The 19,642-nt window shown below is 36.9% G+C and overlaps 1 protein-coding gene across 1 annotated transcript in view; it reads right to left on the bottom strand.

Annotated features, from left to right (window-relative positions):
* Positions 1-7,442, bottom strand: part of LOC145986620 (anoctamin-4-like) — a 154,675-nt gene extending 147,233 nt beyond the window's left edge. The window contains exon 1 of the mRNA XM_083120849.1: positions 7,365-7,442. Within this exon, the coding sequence (XP_082976975.1) occupies positions 7,365-7,389 (25 nt within the window). The 5' untranslated portion in view covers positions 7,390-7,442. The remainder of the gene's footprint in view (positions 1-7,364) is intronic.
* Between the last annotated feature and the right edge of the window lie 12,200 nt (positions 7,443-19,642).

The raw sequence follows: 19,642 nt of genomic DNA, 5'->3' as shown, positions 1-19,642 counted from the left end.
AAAGATAAAGGGTGTCAATATGTCTATTAAATTTTCCAAATGTAAGTTTGCTTACAAAGAAATCTGCTTCCTTGGACACATAGTGTCCGGTGATAAAATTATGGTTGATCCTGCAAAGAATTCAGCAATTATTAATTTTCCAATTCCAACAAACAAACGCTCCTTGAGAAGGTTCTTAGGATTAGCTAATTGGAGGCGAAAGTTTATTGAAGGATTTGCTGAAATGGCACAGCCTTTATATGATCTGTTGAAAAAGGAATCAAAATGGCAATGGAATGATGTTCATGCTTCAGTTTTTGAAAACCTCCGCAAGTCACTGATATCTCCAAAGGCTTTGTATCAACCAGATTTCACGAAGCCTTTCAATGTCAACACAGACGGTTCGAAGAAAGGAATAGGAGCTGTTCTATGGCAAGACTCAACTGAAAATTCTGAAGAAGGACCACGTATAATTCAATACGTTAGCAGATCTCTTAAAGGCAATGAGTTATCATACAATACTCACGAGATTGAATGCTTAGCGATATTATTTGCTTTCGAAAAATTCTACATTTACATAGCTGGAACTAAGGTGAAATTGTTTACCGATCACCAATCTTTATCTTGGCTAGAATCTACTAAAACTTTGAATCCACGATTAAATCGTTGGAGTTTGAAATTACAAATGTTTGATTATAATGTATATCACGTGCCGGGAAAATCTAATGAAGCTGCAGATGCTTTAAGCAGATATCCTGATTTAAGTACAGGTTTTCCAACTCTATCGGAACTATATGTAAATAACGTAAGTCTTGATTTTCTTGACGAAGATAGTGTAACATTTTGGCAAGAAAGTCAAAATTCGGATTCTTATTGCAGTGCCATTGTACAAAAGTTACAAAATGGGAATTTGTCGAAGAATATAAAAAGGCAATATTCGATTCAAGATAATATATTATTCCTGAAACATTTGAAAGAAGACAAGTGGAAACTTGTAGTACCTATTATTGTTGTACCCAAAATTCTTCATAAATTACATGACTTACAAGGTCATTTTGGATACTATAAACTATTTAATAAGTGCAGAAGTTTATATTATTGGCCTAAAATGAAAGTTAGTATCAAGCAGTATTTGAACGACTGTCTAACATGCGCAAAAACTAAACAAGCTCACACAAAAATTAGTAAGGATGAATTGCATGTATATTCTACTACTCCACATGATATGTTATCAATAGATCTTGTTGGACCGTTACCCAAATCACAAGGATATAGTTACATATTAACAATAGTTGACACGATGTCCAAATTTTTAATGGCTTATCCGTTAAGGAAGGCAACGTCACGTGAAATAATTAACAAATTCAAGCTCCAGTATTTTTACCACTATCCAGCATGTAAGGTAATATTATCAGATAACGGTTCCCAATTTAAATCACAAGAGTGGAAGTTATATATGAATGACTGTAACATAAAACATATCACCACGTCAGTTTATTCACCTTTCGCAAATCCTGTGGAAAGGTACAACAAAGAGTTAATACGATTGTTACGATTATATACTTCGCAAAATCATCAGGACTGGGTAAAATATTTGACTCATGTAACAGGACTTCTTAATAATTCCGTTTCGGAAATAACAAGTTTCACACCTAGTGAACTTTTTCTTCATCACGAATTAAAGGATTCAATTATCAGTCAAATTAACTGGCCAGATGATTTAAAGTTTGTGCCCTGGAAACATAAGTATTTTATCGCCAAAGCACGTATTAAGGAAAGATATAAGCCCAAAACTATTGAGTGTGATGCTAATAAATTGAAGATTGTCCCAGGTGATATTGTTTTAGTGAAAAATCATGAACATAGTAGTGCAATTAACAAGAAAATTCATAAGTTTATGGAATTATGGCTTGGACCCTATATAGTTGATGCTGTGAAAAACAATTATACAATTTTGATGTCTATGGACGGTAATAAGATAACAACAAGGCAGAACTTGTCAAATATCAAGAAATTTAATTGTTCTGATGAGAAAAAGGAAGAATTGCTTAAACTAATGTAATTGTTATGAAGTAATGCATAAGTAGCTGTAAATTCGAACACTAAGATGACATTTTCAGAACTTTAGTAAAAAGAGTATTGTAAATTTGTGAATTGGTTCATTATGTCAAGTGAACTTTCTCATTATCCTGATGAGTGTATATTAAAAGCAGGACTCAAATCTTATATATTATGTAAAAAAAAAAAAAAAAAAATGTTATGTTCATTTTTTTTCCCAGGAGAAGGGGAGAGATTGAGACTGTCCTATTCTCAAACTGTCATGTTCAAAGTTAATATTATTTATGTTATTGATGTTGTTTTTAACTCATGCATGTTTGTTTTATAGATATTGTTATAATCATCTTATCACGCTGTATAAAATACAAGAAATGAAATTGATGTAACCATAGCAACGAGAAATAATAAGTACTAAAAATGGTGATGGAAGTTGTGAGATTTTCTGCGCCTGTATTGTATTTATTTTAAATATAACGGTTATCGTTAATTACGCAATTTTATTTGCATTGATAATTGTTCTGCAAGTTTAAGCGCAGCGACGGTTATCAATATTCTGATTTAAAATGGATTCTCTCTGTATTCAGGATTTCTCAAATAAATAAATCAATCAAAGAAAATTATACACGGTGTGTGCAGTTATTTTTAAAACTTTCAAAAAAAAACGCCTCGATTTAAACGAACGACTATTTCCTTACATAGAAATACTATTGCCAATACGTCCAATTTCCTTTTAGCCTTTACATTATCATTAAACAATGAAAATTATCTTTGTGTTGCTCCCGCTGACATTTTCCGTCGAGAGCTCTGACACGTATTGGAACATTACATGTTCTCTTCACAGGCAGGTGTATTGATTCCCACACATGTTTACAGTGTGGAACGCACAATCAATTTCCCTTCGACGAAAACAAGTTCATTGCATCACAGTCCTTGTCTCCTACATAATGACCACGGATTTGGTTTAAAAAAAATGCTCTCCGAAGTTCCGGGTTCGAATCGCGACCTGGAAGTGGGTTTTCTCTGCGAGTGTCGCTTCATGAATCTCATCTGATCATCAATCATCCTCATCGTTTCGATTATTTGCAAAGTACTCGCGACAACATGTGCTGCATTTTTCTATAATGACTGATTTTTGAAGGATGAACTTGCAATGCTATTTGACAAGACATGGTACCGAAGTTTAAAATTTTCACTTGAATGCTAACATCTCATGATCAAGCTAACAAAGGTTAGGTTTAATCTTCATCTTGGTAATCGATCGCCTTTGTATTGTCCATTTATTAACTTCTTCAGATTATCATCCATAACGTCACAATTGAGGGGTCTAGTGAGAGAGGGAGCTAAGCCACTTTGACAAGAAATGGAAATAAATTGAGTTTTCTAAAGCATTGCGTTGAGTCATAATTTGTATAACAAAGGGTATTTTTTTTTGCTGAACATATTGTTAGGTAAATTATTCAAAAGCAAAAATATGAATTTCAATATAAATACTATTTATTATGAACATGTATCAGTGGCGTCTCGTGGCCTCAAATTTGGCCGGGCTTATTTTTTTAAAGAATTTAAAATATAATGACAATTCACATGAATTACAAAAAATAGGTATTTTTTTCTTCTAGACTACAAAACTGGACTTACTTTTTTGAAAGAATTTAAAATGTAATGACAAATTACATGAATTACAAAAAAACGGGTATTTATCTTCTTCTAAACTACAAAACTGGACTTATTTTTTAAAAGAATTTAAAATATAATGACAATTCACATGATTACAAAAGAAACAGGTATATTGTTGTGAAACATACCTTTCTACGAACGTTGACTCCTGTTCTTCTGCTCAGCAAATTTTGTTATTACTTTTTCGTTGAAGCCCTCTATGTTTGAAATGTATTCTTTCTCTATTGTAAGCAAGTACCAAGGCATTTGGTCTGTCTTGTCCCATTGCATTTCTTAAGCAGGTTTTAATACGCTTCAATGTGCTGAAACATCGTTCAGATTCAGCTGTTGCCACTGGAGTTATTAAAACTATGTTTGTCATTTTTACTGTTTCTGAAAAGGTATCCTCTAAATAATTTTAAATAAAAAATGAAAGCAATCTACTGATAGACTTTATGTTTTTCAACTCTTCACTACAATAAAGAACACGAAGTTCCCTCTTTAGTTTTCCCTCTTCTATGAAGGGATAATAAATCTGGGAAGATGCCACTGTTTAAAGATTGTTCTCTTTCATTATGTCCTCGTAGAGCAAGTTCATGTCGACCACAGAATTTTAAGCAATCGATAATTCTATTTAATATATGCCAATTTTTCCGGACAAATTCATTGTGTCTTGTAATTGACAGCCTATGTCCTTCATCAATTTGTGTTCGAACATCAACCTTGCCAAACTCACTCAAACATAGCGAATGAAAGCCACCAAAACACTACAGAACGACACGCGAGATCGAACGCGACGCGAAGGAAGTAGCCCCGAATCAGCACTCAAATCCATTGGACTCTCCCCTTCTCTCTCTGCTAGCATGTGACCTTCACTGTAGCGTAGGTGGGTGTAGGCCACGCCTTCCTTTGCGACGTGCCCCGGAAAACGATAATTGACATCAATGCCGCTAGGAGCGCTGTCGTATCCGTTGCAACAGACGATTAATTTACGTGGGTAAAAATCGCCTTTTAAAAGACTGTGTGATAGTTATGCGTTATGGTGATTGATAATTACGTCAATACGTTCGTTTTTCTTTAGGGGCTAAGCCTCGGAAACCCCAAGGGACGAGACGCCACTGACATGTATGGTATATTGTTGCAGTATACCCATGTGAAAAAATCAATCTAGCACATCAAATACTTTGAACAAGGCTTAAATACTTTTGCCTGAGTGTAAATCATGTTCACAGGGTTACATATGATCTACATAAAGACAACTTCATATGTATTCTGGAGGATCTTCACTGTCCAGTGTTTCTGTGGATTTTAGTTTTTCGTAAACACCATGAAAAACTGGAGGAATATAAGGCATTATTGCCATGAGATCTTTTAACTTCAGGGCTGATATTAAATCTAGCACCGGTTACTGGAACACAACCTCTGCCACTCCTATTGCAAACACCATCAGTAAGTGGCATAGCTCCTTCTCTCACTCAAAATGCTGATGAGGACGTATTCAAGAACTCAGAAAATCTGCTGCACATAAAGCGGGAGCTATGCCACATGGTTGTAGTTCACATGATAGATAACAGATGGTAGGAGAAGACTGAAAATGGCAAAAAATAAAATTTTCAAGATTTGTGGCATAGCTCCCTCTCTCACTAGACCCCTCAATTGATCTAATGAGATAGTAAATCTAAGTAATGTAATAAAATAATCTTACTCTTAGTGTTACTTACAATTAGAGAGTTTATATTCAGGTGAACAATTCTATCTTACCCTTATATTTTATTTGCATTATCATAAGTCACCAATGCCTGCGCACATTCAACACATTTCAAAAAAGTTTTGTTCAAAATTTTTAATTCATATCTTTTGTTAAATTTTTGTAAGTATTATGAAGAATTTTTTAAGCCTCTTCTTTTTTTCAGAATTTCCTAACAGGCTATAAGGAGAGGAAGCTGCATTTGTAAGCAAAGATTTCCTTGTTTGCCTCTGTGGTGGAGTGGATAGCGTAACGCACTCCGAAGGTCTCAGGGTCGAACAATGGTTAAGATGTGGATTCATAATTAGGGAAAGGATTTCTAGTTCCATGACTATTTTTTTTATGGTACGTCCTAGACGTATTCTATCGAGGGAGCTTTACATTTCATGTACACAGTACTAGTCCACCTACATTCTATAGGACCTAAAAGGCCTAAATGAACCATAAATTACTAAAAATGCCTTAAGCCCTGTTTGTACCTGAAAAACGTATTTTAAACCTTCCGTGTAAATAAAAGAAAAAACTTTTTATTGAGAACAACTCTTAATTTCCACCACAAAAGCTTGAAACCCTTGGCTTGAGAGACCTTGAACGAATCCGAACGGCAAAAGATGTAGCGCAACATCAGGGGGTGTCAATGTCTGTGCAAATTCCCGCCATCTTCCAGCCTGCATCATGAAATTGGAAAAATGTGGACACTGTACCTCTGATGCAATTAAAAGGGACAGTAGGTGTAGCATACCAAAAAAGCAAGCTGTTTGGGAACGGAATCCTGGTTGCAAAATCATTCACTTCTTAAAGCACGGCCGACATTATTTCAGCTCTCCAACAGCGTAAGAGCGCGGGAAGATTCCAATAACACGCTCATCTGATTGGCTGTCTCGAGCGCCTACCGTGACGACTAGGAAAGGCAACTTCGCAAGTGACCAATCACATCATCTATTTTTCTGTGACGTGACAGTTTAGTTGAAAGTTCGCACCGGAAACTACAATGGCTCTGGTATCATAGCCGTTCATAGAGGTGGGAAGACCACAGCGAACCTGCCTTGGGAATCGGCAGCAGTTGCATTCATGAAGTTTGCACCAATATCTTCTTGGTGCGTGGACAGAAGTTTCTCCATGTACTAGCGCCATCTCACGGACGACCGGAAGAAATTCACCATGGAGAACATTGAAAAACATATGATGGTGCAGTGTTTCAAAACTGTATATCTTTTTATAATCAAGATGTCCCTAAAACTAAAACTATTGACTTTTACATATAAACTGCATCTAAAATTTGTTATTTCATAAAATATACCTATTAATTTATTATAAGCACCTAAATGTCGTAAACACCTTTCTTTTAGCACCTAAATATCCGTCATCTACTCATTATACATTCCATTCGTTCATCGTTCATCGTCGCGATTAACCCAGGGGATTAAAATAAAATGATCGAAATTGAAAAAATAATTAATTACTTCTTGAGATTGGTGTAACATTTTCAGGTCGAAAACTATCATATCTAGCATATATTTTACTATGTTACTAATTTCAAGAGACAAAGAACTATTTCTTGACTGGGGTCCAAGTGGAAAATGCCCCTTTCCCCAGATTGCCATTACATCAATGTTGATTAGGGACGTAAGGGGTGAGCCTTACCGAACCTCTCTTCCACGTAGTGCACCCTGGATTGCATTTTGCAGCCTAGCGAGGCTCTGGCGTCTGGGCTCACAGCCAGTATAATCCTCTGTGGAGCTTATGCTTTGTACTGTCCGTATGTGTTTGTGATTGTTTCTTCATCTATTTCATGTTATCATCTTCGCAATTAGCCAAAAGCGGCAGAAACGCGAAGTAAAATAAATCAAATCATTAATTAATTCATCAATGTTAATTAGTATGCTGAAAGCGACCAGAAAAATAAGAAAAATCATAAAAATACCTTTTAAACGTGAATGTTTCGGCATTTTCTCTTGAACACCTGCTGGACTCGGTTAGAAAGGTTCACTGTATTAAATGCAGTGCGTGGAATTTACGAGCTGCAAGTTTTCAGGAGGATCGTAAGCGCCATTTTTACGAACATTCCATGGGCTTTACAGCTGCATTTTACGACCGAGATAAGCAGGAATAATCAAATATCCCTGCCATCCAGTTGAAGCGAATAAGTAATGCAAGGTCAGATAAATAGGTCAGTGGTTGCATTGATCGTGTATACCTGTGTCGACATCTGCGATTTCTCAAAAGGAATAACAAATGATTATTTCTGTACTCGAGAATTCATATGCGGGGAACAGCGGGGAAAGAAAAGTTCCTTTGTTGAGAAGTACTTTTGCATATTCTCTGCTTCACATCTTGAGTCGCACAGGAATTGTGTTCATGCTACACGCTGGCAAATCCCGTTGAGCGGAAAACTCGCGATCTTCTGACTGGAAGTTTTGGATTCCCCTCTCTTACACCTCTCACTTTCTTCTCCTCCTCTTCTCTCCTTCATTGTAATCTCTCTTCCTTTCTCTCTCTCTCTCTTTTGGACACTCCCTTTCTTTCCTTTATCCATTCCAGCTATATGACTCTTTCTTGCTCCTCAGACAATCTCTTTCTTTTCTCTTCCATCAATCTTCCACCTTTCTTTCCTCTCTACATACTCTCCCTCTCTCTCTCTCTCTCTCTCTCTCTCCGTTATCAACTCTACTTTCTTCCTTTCATAACTCCTTTTGTTATCTCTTCTTCCTCTCTTTACTTTCCTCTCTCCTTCCCCTCCCTCTTTTCTTCCTTTATCTTTCTACCCTCCCCCTCTCTTTTTCCCTTTCAATCTTTTATATGTACGTCTTTCCCTCTCTCTCTACTCTATACATTCTATCTCTCTCTCTTTCTTCTTCCCCTATCTCCATTTTCTCCATCTATCCTTTTTCTCTCTCTATGATCATTCCATCTCTCTTTGCCAACTTCCCCTCAATTCTTCTTCTCTTTTGTTTCTCTCCCCCTCCATCTTTTTCTATCTTCTCTCACCAAAGAAAGTGCAACATACTGTCGTATTTAAAAATGTCAATTTTTAAACTATTTTTTTCGGACTGGAATGTAAGCGGTGACATTCATGAAAATACCAAAATGTCAACACCTCTTCCACACCCTGTGCTGCTTTTTGCGGACTAACCAGGCTCTGGCGTCTGGGCTCGTAGCCATTATAATCCTCTGTTGGGCTTGTGTTGTGTTCTGTCCATGGCGATTGTTATTTCCCCTTCACAAATTGCATCTTATCTTACATCCTCCTTCGCTTTTAGTCAAAAGTGACAGAAAAGCAAAGTAAAAAAAAACAAATCAATCAATCATCAATTTTTTTCGACCGATAGTTCTCTTACATTTGTAACACTATAGGTAGCGCTCGAAATGGACTAGAGCGGACCGGAACGACGTTCCGATTCTTGAGTATCTGGAACCTTCCCGTTCAATCACGTGGCAACGGACCGGTTCGTTATTTTTTTTTTAGATATTTCAGTACATTTTCCATTTCAGTATAACATTCACATATTCATCCCATATGCATGCAGATGTGTTCTTGCCGCCGGGGTAGGGTGGGAGAGCCTTAGCATAGCATAATAGCGTTAATATTGCGTAAGATAGAAAGTACGGAGCGCTGGAAATGCAACCATCACACCACCTATAGTATTTCCTTTTTCCTTGAATTACCCTTTCTCAGTGCTTTTCTGTCGTTCTTTCTTCTTTGCCCCGATTAAACCAACAGTGAAATTTCAAGTCAGTCAAACAATAAACCCAATCCTTCTTCACACTCAAAATAACAATGTGGAAATAATTTTCGCAAGTATTATTAAAACAAAAATTTAAGATATGTACGTATAATTAACATTTTCCTCCTTTTGAGTGAGCTAACCACCATTCACGATTTTTCGCCTGTTTAAATTTTAAAAAACAAGAAAATTCCAGAAACCTACTGTCCAATGTAATGCGCATTATCTAATGCTTATGAAAATATTTTAATATTAACATTTGATAATTTTAATACAGAACGCAAGAGATACCTCGGTATGCAAGAAGTGACCTATCGCTCCTGAGCCATCCTGAAATATAGTGGAATCAGAAAAGAGTTTTATCAGTTATCACTATCAGTTAACTTCTTTATTATAACACACATAACATTCAAGCCGCCTCCTTATGACATCATAAGTTCGCAATATAGACTTACAACCATTTATCTTCTCTTGATTTGTCAGAAGTTACTTAAAATTAAGAATATATTTTTTGTTGTTTTTATAGTGAGAGGGAAGTTTTGAGTCAACTATACTCAACTGAATAAAATATTCTTGAAAAAAGGAGGCACAAAATTCAGGAACTTTTAATAATAATATAACTAACTTACATAATTATTGTCAAAATTTGCACGAAAATGGATGTTACCGTTATTCATATTTTGTTTGATAGAGTGACATCTTGCGGGCACTGTATATGCAATGATCTAGAAATATAATATTAAAATGACCTTATATTTCATATCAAGATATGTTTCGTGGGATTATCGAGTAAAAATAGGATTTTAAACATACATATTTTATTTGTGACGAAGAACTTGAAAGAGTAAATTTACATTGTATCTCTGCCTTGAACACTGTACGGTCCAACGAACCTATTTTGGTGAAACCTGTTTCATGTTGGGAATAATTCCGTGAAAGCTGAATTTTGGTCCCCCCCCCCCAGCGCCCCCACCCCAAACATCAATTTCGCAGACTCTCAGTTATTGACCTATATCTCCGTAACCAATCATCGTAGGTAGATAATATCTTTTCAGTCTTAATCCTCATTAGATAGACTACAAAAAAGATTCTGTTTAATTTTTCGATAATGTCGTTGGTTTTGCCGTAATTACAAAAATAATCTTCAAAAACTGAAATATTTGTAGTACTTTTTAAAGTTTTTGCCTTTTAACTTTTGAACAAATTAAATTACACGAATAAAAGTTGTAGCCTATTTTATAAGTTTTAAAATTATATAAGTCTTAATGTATTTTAATGTAGGGTACACCATAAAATATGTCTCCAAATGGAGGATAGTACCAAAAAAGTGTATCCAAATGGAGGATAGTGCCTAAAAAGAGTATCTTTATCACAATCCCGGCAGTTAAGTCCGAAATCATTGACTTTTTAATAAAAGCAAGAGACTTGGTAGAATTAGCTAATTATTGTATCACCTAAGATATGTTCAGTCAAGTAGACAATCGCCATCTGCGTTCTGACGGCCGACATCTTGAAAAGAGTTCCCTTTTTGATCAGGTATTCAATTATTCAAATCCTTCACATCTGTATAATGTAGTAGTACAGGCAAGATTTCCCATTCAACACAAAACATATATCCCGGGAATCTCTTTAACAAGGCCACGCATAACGGTAGAGAAGGGGAGAAAGTGAGAGGGCGGAGCAAAGCAATACTTGCTGATGCAAACAGCTGGTAAATGCCATCCCTTTTCCCCCTCCACGAAATCCCGTTTTCTCGCAAGTTTTCATTTCATTGGTCAAACCCTCTCGAGTTACTACTTGCGCAGAGACTTACTTTCGTTCGCTTGCCCCATAGATTCCACGGACAGAGTATAGTACCTCGTGCTTGGTTATAATGGTCTTGGGCGTGAAAAACCCATTGCAGATTGCACAGAGATTTGAGGTATAAAGATAAGTTTATTTCATGAAGGCTCCTTCCCAGGTGAACAGTGTGAAGTTCTGTCTCATTTAAGTTATCACACTGAGAGTTTTGGGCTTTTTTAATTCCTTACTTGCACTATCTTGAGTCAGCTTCTGCGTTACAATTGACAAGATATACGTACATCCAGTTTGTAGAAGACACACGTTGAAGTCTGATGAGTACTTACTGTAGTTCCTCACATGTCAAGCTTTACGAAATTAATCCCTTGTACCAAGTAAGAAGTACTTTTGGTTTGCTCCAGAGCTTATATCTAGCTTCTTCCAGTAAGAACACCACCATGCATTTTAAGACGGTCATTTCATCGTGGAGCCTCCCAACATGATAACACTCTTATCGTCTCCGTATAGTTGTGGCCAGCCCAGAACCACTGAATCCAGTTCGATATTTTGAATATTTGTTGATCGCATGCAATAATTGGAACTATCCTGAATTCAGAAGATTTACGGCTTTTTTGAGTGACGTCAAATCCATGTCACATCATTACGACTTATTTAGTCATCAGAAAACAAAACCAGCAGTGTTGTTGCATTACGTGGATAAGTTGAAGTTTAAAGTGCTATCCAAACTATGTTGTACAGTGTGATTGCTATCAACTCATCTGAACTAAAGCAGTTCATACATAACATGTCAACACCAGGCTTCTTTACTTGCAATTGCTTAACCCATCCGATCTTGAAGGCTGTAAGGATCTGAGCTTAAGTCACTCACTCACTCTCTAGCATTCTTTAACCCGAAAGTTTATTGCTGCAGCAACACAAGCCTTCCAACTGTCCCTATCCTGGGCAAGATCAATCCAATCTTCTCCATCTATACAGATTTCCTTTGGTGAGCCTCCCCGATGGCGCAGTGGTAGCGTCGTCGCCTTGTAATCAAGGGGTTCCGGGTTAGATACCCGGTGGAGGCACATAGTGGTTCGGATCCCACTTTACACTCTAGGTTCAGTCCCGATTAGCCTTACTGTGCATAAAGTGGACTTAAAACACCAACTCAAACAAACAAACAATTTCCTTTTGGTCCACCTCAATGTTATGCCTCCATTTTCATCTTAGCCTTCCTACAGGTCTCTTACCATCGGGTTTCCCAACAAGAATCTTGTAAATTCTTCTTTCCTCTCATTCGTGCCACTTGGCCTGTCCATCTAAGTCTTCTTGATTTAATTATTCTAATAATATCTGGACATGAATGCATATTATGCAGTTCAAAATTATGTAACCTTCCTCATCCACCTGTCTTGTCTCCTCATCCCTTTTAGATACAAATATTTTTCTAAGAATTTTATTTTCAAATGCTCTTAATTTATGTTCCTCTTTTAGTGTAAGGTACCAAGTTTCATATCCATATAATACTACAGGCAAAATTACTGTCTTGCATATTAGTATCTTAGATATTATACGAGAGAATAAAAATTTATGAAGAGAAAAGTGTTTTTAGCTTAAGACTTTCCGGAAATGTATAGTTATTGGGAAACATCCCAATCTAGTATTCGTTTTGACGTGGTTAGAATGGGCTATTTTGATCAACTTTTGTCAACATGAGGATGTTAGAATATTAAAATTGTTATATCATGAAGGAACCTCCAGCACTTATAGTCATAGTGTTGTTATCTTTGTTGTAAGTGGCCTTGTTGTCAACCCAGATATGCTGATTTCTAAAGGAGAAGTACAGAGCGACAGTGGTTCTTGGATACCTCAATGGCTAACAATACTATGTACTTGTGGGTGATAACTTCAGAGAAATCATAAAATACGCCGCATGTAAACAGTACACTGGACGTTCCAAGTGTTGAATGGAAAATCTTGCTTGCACTACATCATACGAATGTGAAGGATACGATCTTGAAACCTGATCAAAGAAGGAAAACAATTTTATGAGAAAATCATTACATAATATTTTCGTGTCACTAATTACAATGAATATGTGTTTTTCTTTCAATCCATTTTTAGAAATCAAATTAGGTTGTATATAACTTGTATTTCCTTTAAAAATATTATTTAAGGTAAAATTATAAATATAATATATCGTATATTAAGGGTTCAGTTCACCCAAAGTATTCTAACAAACATCTCGTAACCTGACTAGATATAAAATACTATGGTTTAGTTCGAGAATTATTAAGACTTTGAATGTGCCGTCATTCACATAAAGTATTATAAATATTGAGTTCTTCTAAAATACTACAATTTTTTTATTTTTCAAAAATAGATTTATGAAAATATTATTGAAGTTCGCACTATTTAGAACATTTCTGAGACAAAACAAAAGGAAGTTGATGAGGTGCCACCGTTTCCGAGATATATGAAATCAAAAATATCCAATATGGCGGACTCTTTTTAAGATGTCGGCCGTCAGTACGCAGATGGCGATTGGCTACTTGACTGAACATATATTAGGTGGTACAATAATTAATTCTACCAAGTGTCTTGCTTTTATTAAAAAAAAGTCAATGATTTCGGAATTAACTGCCGAGATACACTTTTCAGGTACTATCCTCCATTTGGAGACACATTTTATGCTGTACCCTTCATTAAAATACATTAAAAATTATAGCATTTTAAAACTTATAAACTTTAAAACTTAGGCTACAACTTTTATTCGAAATAATTTCATGTCATTTAATTTGTTCAAAAGTTAAAAGGCAAAAACTTTAAAAAGTACTACAAATATTTCAGTTTTTGAAGATTATTTTTGAAATTACGGCAAAACCACCTGATTACCTGCCTACAATGATCTGTTACGGAGATATGGGTCAAGAACTGAGTGTCTGCGAAATTGATGTTTTGAGGGAGCGCTGGGGGAGGGTGAAAAGCACTACGAGAAGGGAAGGGGACTTTCGGGATTTTGTACTACTAGTAGTGTTCTAACAACTGACCAAATGGATGTGTAGAGAGAACCCTTGAATAGTGCTGTCCATAGGGTTGACGTGTGTGTTTTGTGTGTGTGGGCAATGAAAGAATAGAAGTATGATCGTTCCTTACTAAAATAGAGCACATCAATATTCGTAGTGTCATAGAAATGTCCTTCGACTAATAACGGAATTGGTAAGTTCTCAGTCTTTGCCGTGTCTCAATGAATGATCTGCTTCGTGGACAGGTTGATCTGCACCTAACCTGTTGGACGAGCGTTGCCTATTGAAGACATCTTATTCAGGACCGCCGAAAAGGGAAGGGGGGGAGGGAGGCAATTAATTCTAAGGCTCTGTCCGAAAGGCACAATGTACAGACTTGAAGTATGGTCTTGACGGAAGTGACGTCACCTAGTACAGTTCGAAAGCGTCAAGTACGGAAGTACACAAGCGCACAGCTCGCAGTACAGATATTTGCTGACTAGATCACGAAATTTCCGCACTATTTGTTCATTTGTTTAAAATCACGGAGGTAGAAAGCCTGCAACACAGGTTAAATATACGTTATGGGCCAGCAAGTTGTTGGTGGGTCATTCCATGTGAAATGAACCAATTTTAAAATAATTGGTTGCATGACCATTTTAGAAAAAAATAAATCTTAGTACATACGTTTGTACCGTGCGTCCATTTCGATCTGCAGCCGAGAGATCGGGAGAAGCGTGGCGGGCGGCGCTGACGGAGAAGCCGACATTTGCGGCCTGTAATGCCCGCTTATTTTTATAGACATATGCAGACATTTATATAAATATTGCAAAACGATCACTAACCTGTGTTATAACACGCAAAAGTTCTTCTGTAATTCATCCAAGTTCTGCTCTTATATACACAAATAAATACGCTATAGAAACGATGTTAAGAGCCACAGATAAAAAAGCATTTTAATCATGGTTTTGATCAGTAACGTCCTGCTTAAGTTTATATCCTTGAAAGAGTTTTGTGGCGATGGGAATCGTTTGGAGGTTTCGAATGTGCAATACTGTATCAGGATTACACTGCAGACGAAACCGATAAAAGTGAATGGTTTTCGTGAGCTTCCTCGCAATCCGAAATATCCGAGCTCGAGTTTTTTTGTTCCTTCGCGACTAGATGAAGACAGAGTTGTAAATATAGTGGCGAGCAATGTAAACCAAGAGCGTGTTAATTTCGTACTGTGCGCAAGAGTGTTATTCTTGGTTACTTGCAGTTACTTGTTTGTGTTATTGTAGTGTGTATGTGTGACGTGTCAGTGAGACGATTGGAATGCCAGCCGCAAGATTCACGTTAGAACAAAGATTTTTTATGTATGACACGTGCCTACGTGAAAACAAACTCGTGTAGACACGTGTGTAGGTAATTTCTACAGAAATTCCCATGCGTTTCAACTCCACACAGAGATACGGTTAGATATCTTGTCCTTAAATTACGAGAAACTGTATCGTTAAATTTTAAAACACCTAAGCAAAAACGACGGATTCTAACCGAAGCAAAACTCGATGATATTGGTGCAGCGTTAGAACGTTCTCCAAACAAACCTCTACGCCGTGTTTCACAAGAGGTGGGCGTGTCAAAATCATCGGCACATACAGTCACTAAGCTACTAAAATTAAAACCGTACTCTTATAACACAGGTTAGTGCTCGTTTTGCAATATTTATATAAATGTCTGCATATGTCCATAAAAATAAGCGGGCATTTCAGGCCGCAAATATCGGCATCTCCGTCAGTGCCGCCCGCCACGCTTCTCCCGATCTCTCGGCTGCAGATCGAAATGGACGCACGGTATATGTTTCTAGATATCAATACCAATGCTAAAAAAATGTCTTTAGTTCTCCTGGGGCAGCCATTTTTCCAACATGGCGGATGGCTTTTTTTTCTTTCTTTCTTCTTTCTTTCTTATGTAGCACTTTTCAGAAACCTTAATATCTCAAAAACCATTAAAGCTAGAGACCTGAAACAAAATTCATTTTGTAGCTAATGAAGTATACTTTCTATGATATTCAAGTATGTTTTGCTTGAAATTGCATCGTAAGTAGGAATATTATGGTGGGATTTGGGGTAACAATAGTTAAAAAATTGGATTTTTATGCCCAATTTTTTCAATGAAGGGGTTTAGTGTAAGGCTTGATCTTTTTTCTACACATGAGAAGGATAGTAGCATGCACACTGTTCTTAGTATATACTTGATGGGTCAGACCCGCCTCTTTTAGCGACTGCCGTGGGTGTGACGTCATCGGCGGACAAAACCCAGCTGAGTCTTTACCCCATACGGAAAGAAACGTGGAAAGGCTGATCTGTTTTGTTCTTTTCTCTCCTATTTTCTTGTATTTCTGGATTGTTGGGTTCAGGGTGCGAAATCCTGCGAGGGGGCGAGGGGGATTTCTATCCCCCACCAACAATCTTGGCCTCAAAAATCCACCCACCAAAAATTTTCCGGGGGGAGGATAGAGTTTTTGTTATAACAAAGAAAAGATAAGCAATTACTTTTCATTTCAAATATATTTTACTACGAATACTATCGAAAAAACACACAAATTAGTGTGATTGTGAGTGTTGAATGCTCTCTAGATCTTGATCTTGATCTTGAATTTAAAATTTTGGGTGCGTCAGCACTTAGGCTATTTTGCACCCGTCACATTATACAGGGTCCAGCCCCTTATCATTACAAATGACAACTCTTAACGTTGCACAACTAAAAATCTTCAAATCTTCTGACCTCTGTTAAAAGCTGAGGCTGTAAACGGGCACTCAGCACACACAAGGACAAAAAACAGGACAACACAAAAAATTATACTGGCCATAGTGCCAGTCGCCAGAGCCTCGTTAGTCTATAGTCCAGGGTGTACTACGTGGAAGTGAGGTTGACTTTTGGGCCCCTCCGTGGAAGGTACCCCTTACACCCCGAATGCTTTCTAGATCATTAACAAATCTACATCAATACGCACAATAAAAGAAAAACAAGAATGCAAAACAATAATAACTATGAAATCTAATTGATTTATATTAACATAGTGCACAAAATAAACAAAAACTTACACATAATAAAACCACTTCAACTATGTCATAATTTATTAACATCTTTAACCTGTTAGTAAAGGAATTAGTTAGCTGCTTTACACAATCTGATATTTATGAAAGTAACAAATTAATTTCTAATTAATAATCATCATAATTATTTTAATTAAGTAATTTATTTTTACGTTTAATAACATTTAATACATCGCATAATTCACACATATGTTTGTGGGGAAGGGGGTTTTAGGTTAAGAACTTTCTCCCCCTCAACAGTTTTCAATGATTTCAATGACACCCTGGTGGCTTGTGAGGTGTTGCAGTTCACAATGCCTTCAGTGAGGTGTTGCGACGTGCGTGATCTCCAATTAAAAAATAAAAACAGCGGGTGACAATATATAACTGAACACATCGCATCTAACGAGACTTGTTACTGGATTGCGATACCAGTTGTCTCATTACACAACATCAGGCTACCATACACTTCAGTTGGGTTAAATTAAATTTAGATTAAAAATTAGAATAAAAAATAATAATATTGTAATTTATAATAAAGGCTCTCACGAGTATAGTAAGATAAAAACTGCAAGCATACCCCCCAATTTAATATCCAGTCCCCCACCTAAATTCCTATGTCAATTTTAGGTCCACTGTTGGTATTGAAGAGTTGAATCTCGACCTCCTCCAAATAATTTAATTCTCAATCGCCATACCAAAATTCCCACAACAGTCTAAGCGCAACAGTAATTAATACTCAACACTTGGCTATCTCCCATCCTAGTGCTCAATTTCCTTACTCTAGAGTTGGAAACTTCCACAACCAAGTGTAATTCCACAACAGAATTCACGATAAAAATTTAAGGTTTAATGTGTTATAGCTGGATATTGTGCACCTCAAATAGTAGATACCGTGTTGCCGAGAGACGACACTGGTATGTCTCGTCGCGTGAAAATTCCATCTCTTCTCGTGTCTAATAATACATAGCATTCCCTGACATTCGCTACGAGACTCGGCGGCAAGCGGCCCGGCATCAGCGCTTGTCTTTCCCGGTGAACGGGTCGCTTATATTAAACCTCGTAAAAAAGTTTAGAGTAACAGGGTCAGTCAATAAAGTATACAAAGACAATCCGCACACCATCCGTGAGTTAAGAGAGAGTATTGTAAGAAAAATCTGGAGAATTACAGTAGACGAACTTGCACGTGTAAATGTCAATTTCCTTCGGAGATGCCAGGAATGTGTTGGAGCAGAGGGACATCATTTTCAACACCTTCTGTAGTCAAGGTTAGTACACAATATGAAAACTGTAATTTTAATAGCAGACTCTAGCGACTATAGCGGACCCGTTCACCGGGAAAGACAAGCTCTGATGCCGTGCAGTTTTCCGCCAAGTCTCGTAGCGAATGTCAGGGAATGCTCTTTACATAGTAACTGTTATAATTGCCTTGGAAATACACAACTTGCTATTTATATACGAGTGATGCTTAAATGACAACGTAGTTCAACTTCTGTCCTCCATTGTTCTATTATTTATTCAGTCAAATTTTCATCACAATCGCCCCCCCCCACCCCGAAAGTTAAGTGGACGCAACCGGCTTTCACATACCCGCCTGTGGGCACTCCTGTTCGACATTCCACTGATTATATATACTATATAAAGTGAGCCTCGACTTTCCTCAGTTCTATGTCCTAAGTTTTCGTTCAGTCGAAGTTGTTTAAAGTGTTTGTGACATAATACACACGGAACTTCCTCACATTCCTCCCAGTGTAGTTCAAAGATTCATAAGACTCAGAACTGTAATCTGAATAAGGAAAATTAATGAAGAAATAAATATCAATAGTCGAAGCAAAGTTACCAAATTTGAACAAGTTGAGTGAAAACAGCTCCTCTCTCACTCCTAAAAGAGAGCAATAGATGAGGTTGTTTTCTTTTACATATTCAACTTATCCATAATTTTGGCTTTCTGCCTTTCTTTATTTAACAAAACGCATGACCAGGCATATTAACTTCAATTTTACTTGAAACTTTAGGTTTCAGAGAGAAATGTGACGACCTAGAAACGACCGATTCAATACATATGTTAATAGCTGTATAATTCAATTCTGAAGACATACATTATCTCGGATCCTAAGTGAACCTGTATATTTAGTCCCAGCTAGCTTCTGGGCATAATGACGGCTCTCTTTTGTTCATAATTTCTGCATTGATTCCGCTGCGAAACCGTGGAGCGGAGCGATCTCTTCGCCCGGTGACGTCACGTTTTCGTCAAGGACCACGTGATCAGGTATGGCTCCAGAACTTCCACACATTCCTCGAAGTGTTGTTCAAAGATTCATAAGACTCAGAACTGTAATCCGAATGAGGAAAGTTAAAGAAGAAGTGAATATTAATAGCAGAAGCAAAGAGTCAACAAATTGAAAAAGTTGAAGTGAATCAGCTCCTCCCTCACCTCTAAAATAGACTACTTCATAAGTATAACAATAGGTAAGTTCGCATGATTTATTATTATTATTATTTTACGCATTCAACATATAATTTTCTTTCTGCCCTAACAAAACGCATTACTACGTGTATTAACCCCAATTTTATATGAAACTAATGTTTAACACAGAAATGTGATGACATATA

This window comes from Lepisma saccharinum, chromosome 4 (genome assembly GCF_977018435.1).
Source record: "Lepisma saccharinum chromosome 4, izLepSacc3.1, whole genome shotgun sequence".
NCBI classification, from domain to species: domain Eukaryota; kingdom Metazoa; phylum Arthropoda; class Insecta; order Zygentoma; family Lepismatidae; genus Lepisma; species Lepisma saccharinum.
This window is presented reverse-complemented; position numbering and strand designations above follow the sequence as displayed.